At 45.3% G+C, this 7500-nt stretch overlaps 1 protein-coding gene across 4 annotated transcripts in view; it reads left to right on the top strand.

Annotated features, from left to right (window-relative positions):
• LOC143291461 (dynein axonemal assembly factor 8-like) overlaps positions 1 to 2954 on the top strand; it is an 89204-nt gene extending 86250 nt beyond the window's left edge. For all 4 annotated transcript variants that reach the window (XM_076601329.1, XM_076601327.1, XM_076601328.1 and 1 more), the window contains exon 31: positions 2693 to 2954. In XM_076601329.1, coding sequence (XP_076457444.1) covers positions 2693 to 2860 — 168 coding nt within the window. In that variant the 3' untranslated portion in view covers positions 2861 to 2954. The remainder of the gene's footprint in view (positions 1 to 2692) is intronic.
• Positions 2955 to 7500: the final 4546 nt, after the last annotated feature.

The raw sequence follows: 7500 nt of genomic DNA, 5'->3' as shown, positions 1-7500 counted from the left end.
TTCTTTCTGTCTATTTGTCTGTCTGTCTCTCTCTCTCTCTCATACATACATATATATATACATTTCTTTTCTCTGTCTCTTTCTCGCTCTGTCTATCTGTCTCTCTCTGTGTCAGTTTCTCTCTCTCCCTTTCTCTCTGTCCACATTTCTCTCTCTGTGTGTCTCTGTCGATGTGTCTGTCTGCCTGTGAATCTGTGCCTGTCTGTCTGCCTGTCTGTCTCTCACTCCCTCTCTCCCTCTCTCTCTCTCTTCCTTCTCTTACTCCCTCCCCTTCCCCTCCCTCCCTCCCTCCCTCCCATGCACACTCTCTCTCTCTCTCCCCTCTACCCCTCTACCCCACCCCTACCTCTCTCTCTCTCTCCCTCTCCCTCTGGCACTGACCGCCACACCATAGTGGTCAGAGATTAGTGTGCCCTCCGTGACTGACAGTCTGTGTGACGCGGAGAGGTCACCGGCTGACCGCTGTGACCGGGCACTTTTGTTGCTGCTGCCCTGTCAGTTTCGACCCTGGACAGTTTTTTTTTTATTTTTTTTATTATTTTTTTTTTTTATATCCGTGTGTGTGTGTGTGTGTGTGTGTGTGTGTGTGTGTGTGTGTGTGTGTGTATGTGTGTGTGTGTGTGTGTGTACATGTGTGTGTTTGTGTGTGTGTATATGTGTATGTGTGTGTGTGTTTGTACATGTGCGTGTGTGTTTGTGGTTTGTGTGTGTGTGTGTTTGTGTGTGTATTTGTGTGCGTGTATTTGTATGTGTGTGTTTGTACATGTGTGTGTGTGTGTGTGCGTGTGTGTGTGTGTGTGTGTGTGTGTGTTGACACTGGTATAGATCTTACAGAAAATAGATAGACTGAAATTAGAAATTAGAAAAAAAAGGCATTATGGATACAGTACATGAGAAACAAATGAGTGTGTGGTCAAATTGTTTTTTTGTTGTTGTTGTTGTTGTTTAGTGTGTGTGTGCGTGTGCGCGCGCGCGTGTGTGTCTGTGTCTGCGTGGGTACGTATGTGGGGGTGGGGGGTGGGGTGGTTGTGTGTTGCTTTGGGTGTCTGTGTGTGTGTGTGCCTGTGTGTGTGTGTGTGCCTGTGTGTGTGTGTGTGTGTGTGTGTGTGTGTGCGTGCGCGCGCGCGCGCCTGAGCTCGCTAGCGTGCACACTTGCGTGCTTGTGTGTGCATGACTGTCGTATTCCCCTCCTTAATAATAGTAATTCTCTCTCTCTCTCTCTCTCTCTCTCTCTCTCTCTCTCTCTCTCTCTCTCTCTCTCTCTCTCTCCTCTGTGTGTGTGTGTGTGTGTGTGTGTGTGTGTGTGTGTGTGTGTCTCATGTGTTTGGTTTTTTGTTTGTTTGTTTGTTTTACATTTCCCTGCTCAATTTTGGATTGTGTGTGTCCGCAACGTTCGAGATTAGTGGGTAGGGTTGGCGATATATGTGTGTGTGTGGGTGGGTGGGTGGGTGGGGCGGAGGTGGGGTTCTGGGATGGAGGAGACATATTGGAAGGAGGATGGTGTAGGGTGGTGGTGAAGGAGTGTGTGTGTGTGAGGTGGGGGTGAGGGGGAGCGGGGGTGGGGTGGGGGAGGGGGGAGAGTTGGGGGTGGTTTTAGAAGGGTAGTGGGGAGGGACGATGTTTGGGATACCCTTTCCCCTACATCCTTACCCTCCACCCACCCCACCTGAACCCCCCCCCCCCCCCTGAAGCCCCCCCCCCCCCCTGAAGCCCCCCCCCCCAACCACAACCACCATCCCTACACACACACACACACAGACTTGATTTCCGGAAGAGCGGACTGATTGGGTGTACAGTTCCCCCCCCCCCCCCCAGGCCCCCACCTCCCCTCGCCCCCTCCTACCTCCCTCCCACACACCCCCACAATCAGCCCGTCCCCCGCCCACCCCCCGATCCCCCCATCCCCCCATCCCTTTACCTCCCTCCCGGGGAGAGGAACAGACTACGCACATGCGTTGGCTGCACGTGCACGTAGCCACCGACAACACAGACGCACTGACAGGCACTCATACGCATGCATGCACACGCTACACACACGCGCGCGCATGCACGCACGCACGCACGCACATTTAAACAGTCACCCTCATCCACCACCTCCTCCCCCGCCCCCGCCACCGCCCCCGTTCCCGTTCCCGCCTCCACGCAAACGCACACACTATATATATTGCAAACACCACGCGCGTGCATACGCATGCATACACACACTTGCACGGACTTACGGACACCTTACGGATGTACGCAGAGATACATACACACAGGCACGCATGCATACTCACATTGTTCAGTCGTACACATCTACACGTCTACATACACTTACATAAACGTACACACGCGTTCGCGCGCGCGCACACACACACACACACACACACACACACACACGTCTCTCTCTCTGTGTGCTCTGTCATGTGTTCTTTTGTTTGCATATCATTGCATTGTGTTGTTTTTTTTTACATTTGTATAATGTACAATGTTGTCATTGTAGCTATTATTGCACCGTTTCTTGTATACCTTCTTGTGTCACAATATGTTGTGCTGTATTTTATCACTATCATATTAAAATGCGCTGTACCGAATTATCAGAGAGAGAGAGAGGAGAGAGAGAGAGAGAGAGAGATTGGCATGACATGACATACTATAATGGCATCACATTTCCCCCTCTCTCTCTCTCTCTCTCTCTCTCTCTCTGTTTCAGGCGCTTCAGCTCCTCGCCCTCTTCTTCGACCGGCTGGTGCCTGGCGGTCATCTGGACATCCTGCCCCTCCCTCCCCCTGCCGCCGCCTCCTCCTCCTCTTCTTCCATGGACCAATCCTCCTCCTCCTCCTCCTCCTCCACGTCCTCCTCCTCCTCCTCCTCCAAGTGATCTGCGTCGCTGCTTTGCAAGGGACAACTCTTTAACTCCCAACCTCCCGCCCGTTCTTGCGCGCGGAGTCAGTGCAGTGGTGTGTGTGTGTGTGTGTGTGTGTGTGTGTGCGAGGGTCGTTAATTTAACTAGAGAAACAAAAGAAACACACACACACACACAGAGGCACACGCACGCACGCACACACGCACGCACGCACGTACGCACACGCACACACACACACACACACATGTAAAACAAAACAAAACAAAACAAAATACTTTATCTCTCGAAACGGACAGAGATTGTTTGACATCACCAAAACCAAGTCGCTCGCTGTGATTGGCGTCGTCGGTGATGACGTCATAGTGTTGTGACGTCACAGGTTCTTGACACCGTCACTTTTTTTTTCTTTGGGGGGGGGGGGTCACGGTAAAGAAGAGACTCGTTAGACAACGAATTTCTTTTCCTCTCTCTCTCTCTCTCTCTCCCTGAACCCCTCTCTTTCTCTCTCTGTCTCTATCACTCTCTCTCTCTCTTGTTTCATAATTTTAATTTTTTCTAAGCATATTACTCATCCGAATTTGATTGTGTAAACACACAATTAAGTTTTGTTTTCGTCTTTGTTGTTGTTGTTGTTATTACTATTATTTTCTCCCTTTTTTAACGGGCGGAAATTCCATTTTGAAGATAATTGAAAAGTACCAACGTGGTGGTCGAAATGTGATCACATGTGGCCATGGTAGGAATGCTTCGTTTACTTTTCGCGCTGTGTGTGTGTGTGTGTGTGTGTGTGTGTGTGCACGTGTGTGTGTGTGTGTGTGTGTGTGCGTGTGTGTGTGTGCGTGTGTGTGTGGTCGCCCTCGCCTTATGTTTCCTGTGATACCTTAGTCATGTGCGCATTTTACATTATGTTTGTCCGTCTGTTGCTCCGTGCCCATCTGTCATTATCCCTGTTCATCTGTTTCTCTGTCTGTCTGTCTGTCTCTCTCTCTCTCTCTTATCTTCCCTCTCTCCCGCCCCTCTTTCTCTCTATTCTCCTTCTCCCCCTCCTCTCTCTCTCTTTATCTCTTTCTCTCTTTCATTCTCCCTCTCTCCCCTCCTACCCTCTCTCATTCTCTCTCTGTCTCTCTCTCTCTCTCTCTCCCCTCACCCCCCCTATCTCTCTTTCTCCCCCTCTCCCCTCAACCCCCTCTCTCTCAGTCTCCCTCCCTTCCCTCTTACCCTCTCTCTCTCTCTCTGTTTCTCTCTCTCTCCCCTCACCCCCCTATCTCTCTTTCTCCCCCTCTCCCCTCAACCCCCTCTCTCTCAGTCTCCCTCCCTCCCCTCCTACCCTCTCTCTCTCTCTCTCTCTCTCTCTCTCTCCCCTCACCCCTCCTCTCTCTCCTTCTCACTCTCTCCCCTCACCCCTCTCTCTCCTTCTCTCTCTCTCTTATTCTCCCTCTCCCCCCGCCCATCCCCCCCCCCTGCCGACACCCCTCCTCTCCCTCTGTCCCTGCCCTGTTAGTGTGCCAACCATATATATTACACTGATGTCTTTCCCTTTAGGTTAAAAAAAAGAAGAAATATATATATATATTTTATTAACCCCTTACATCGTCCTATCCCCCTTTTTTCCTTTCTTTCTTTCTTTTTTTTTTTTTCAACATTTCTTTTTGAAAATCCTAGAGGCTGTTGGGTCCACTATCAAGTGTACATTCACACACTTTCCGTCCACAAAAAAAAAAAAAAAAAAAAAAAAAAGAAGAAAAGAAAAGAAAGGTTTGGTGGGTGCCATTCATTAACTTGCATAATTATACTTCTCAGGGTAATTGAATATTATAGAGACAAGATTGTTCGATTATACAGAATATACATTTATTTAAAACTCCGTCCAAGATTGGGGGGCCGGGGGGGGGGGGGGGGCGGGGGGGGGGAGGATGGGTTTTTTTTTGTTTTTGTTTTTTTAATAGAAAATTAGGTCTATTGGTTTGCTTGGTTGACTAAGTTTCTTGGCTAACCCCGTACTATAACTTATTTGTTTTCTTGCAGCGTGTGAGTATCTCTCTCTCTCTCTCTCTCTCTCTCTCTCTTTGTCTGTCTGTCTGTGTGTGTGTGTCTCTTTCTCTCTGTGTCTCTGTTTCTCTGTGTCATTTGGTATGTTTATAGCTTTCTGTTTATTTATTTTAAAAAAAACCCAACAAAACAACAAAGTATACAAATGAATTCAAATATTTGTTACAGTAAAAACATATGTTGAAAATAAATTTGTTTTGAATATTGAGAATTATACACTCCTTACCAAAAAAAAAAAAAAAAAAAAGGGGGGGGGGGGGGGGGCGAAAAAAGTGATTGGTTTGTGATTTGTCTATTTCATACTTTAATGCTTTTATTTATTTTTTTAAATTTAAAAGAAAAAAAGTAAGACAGAAAAGCGGCGTGTGTTTGTTGATGCCTTTGTTTTATTCATGCAAGCTTTTTTTTTTTTTTGTATAACCCAATGCATTCCTTTCCACGTTGTAGCCTCATTTTATATGGCAATTTTTGAATCGAAGGATTGTTATTGTGATTTCTGGTTTTCACTTCACACTTTCAACTCCGTGCATTCCGTCCATACTGAAAGATACATATCTTTATCTATAGCTTTATCTATTTATCTATCTATCTATCTACGTATGTGAATTTGGTTGTGTGTGTGTGTGTGTGTGTGTGTGTTCGTGTGCGTGCGTGCGTGTGTATTTATTTATGTGTGTGTGTGTGTGTACATGGGTGTGAACAAGCGTGCTGTATGGAATAATCATTATTGATAACATGATTTACTTTTGTTTGCCCACTGATGACAGACAACATACAGAAAATATATTCCTCACATATATACATTGCCATCTTTCCCGTTTTGTCTGTTTAAAAGAGAGAGGGAGAGTTTGACATTATTGGTGGCAACGTGATTTTATTTTTGTTTGCTAATAATGATAAGCAGCATAAAAAAACAAAAAACCCACAAAAAAAGCAAAACAAAAACAAAACAAAACAAAAACAACAACAAAAAAACCCATTCCTTATACATACACTGCATTATTTATCGCATTTTCTCAAGGAAAGAACGGCTTTTGTTTTGAAACTCTATTTGGGATTTCAGCATAAATTCTCTTTGTTTGCTACAATGTTAGCAACTTAAAAAAAAAGAAAAAAAAGAAGAGAAAACATTCCTTCTAGACATACTTTGCCTTCTTTTCTTTTATCGTATTCTTTGAAGAAAAAGGCAGTGTCCTTTCTTCTTCTTGTTCTCCTTCTCTCTTCTTCTGCTTCTTCTTCTGCTTCTTCTTCTCCTCCTCCTCCTCCTTCTGCTTCTTCTTCTCAGTTCTTGTTTTTGTTCTTGTTCTTGTTTTTCTACTTGTTTTTCTTCTGCTTCTTCTGCTTCTGAGTTCTTGTTTTTGTTTTTGTTCTTGTTCTTGTTTTTCTTTTTCTTCTTCTCCTCCTCCTCCTCCTTCTCCTCCTCCTTCTCCTCCTTCTTTCATTTTTGTTTGTATATTATATTGTTTCGTAATGATACATTGTACAAAGCAAACCATAAGGCATTTATAGCTTATCAGTGACATACTCGTGCAGCTGAATCGTCCCATGTGGAAATGGAGAAATTTGTTTTGGGTGTGACTGGTACTTAAACTAAGAACTGCTGTTCTCAAAGTCTGTGGCCTTTCATGCCCTGCTCTCATGGTGACCTCAGTTTCGATACCCCTCCGTGCTTGGGGTGAGTCCTGTCAATATCGTCAGTGTCGGCAGATTCATGGGGGGCTGTTGTTTGAGGGACGTGGTGGCGGTCTTCACTCTGGGAGGGACGCTCACTCAGTCTGGCTCCGCGACTAAGCCATTATTGTCGTTAGTAGGGGGGCTTAGTAGGTGGTGTCCTAAGTACGTTAAAACAGAACAGGCACCACTGAACACCACCGAAGTGACTCAGCAGCAGTGCAGGGTCTCCTCTGGTGTGTGGCCTCCTGGCGACCTAACATCGATGGCTCCCTGTGGACTGCCGACGCTGGAACTGCGACGGACGAACCCGGGTGTGGCAGTGTATGGGGGAATCTAAATGAGCGGCGTGGGAGTAATGCCACTGAAACGGTGCAGATGAATGGGGCAGCAAAAAAAAAAAAGAAAAAAAAAAAGAACTGCTGTTCTTTGTCAAGTTGACTTTGTTGTTTTGTATACAATTTCTCATAATTAAGTAAAGAATCGGTTAACTGTATCTGGACAAAAAAATAAAGGAGGTTTTTGTTAATCGTGTCAACAAACCTTTTTTGTCCCCTTCCGTCTACCCTCCTTATTAAATGTGGATGTGAGTGTGCCTGCATTATTAATTGCTGACTGGTTTTGTTCAATTCTGTTGGGCTGGAGCGTGTCTGAAAAATGATTTAAAAAGAAAAAGAAAGGAAGTTATTATTATTATTATTATTATTCATGATCATCAATGCTCCTAACCGCCTTGCTGATGCGTGCAGTATTATTCATGACACATTGATTATCATCAGTGTTTTCTTTGTCACTTTTACTTCTTTTTATTTATTTATTTATTTATTTTTTTTTTTTTGGGGGGGGTGTCAATTTGACGGGGTGTAGAGGGGGAGACTATCAATATTTTTGTTTGTGTGTGGGTGTCTTTAAAAAAACAAAAAAAAAATTGTTTG

Source organism: Babylonia areolata, chromosome 17 (assembly GCF_041734735.1).
Source record: "Babylonia areolata isolate BAREFJ2019XMU chromosome 17, ASM4173473v1, whole genome shotgun sequence".
NCBI classification, from domain to species: Eukaryota; Metazoa; Mollusca; class Gastropoda; order Neogastropoda; family Buccinidae; genus Babylonia; species Babylonia areolata.
Note: the sequence above shows the minus strand (reverse complement) of the source record. Positions and strands in the feature narration are given on the sequence as shown.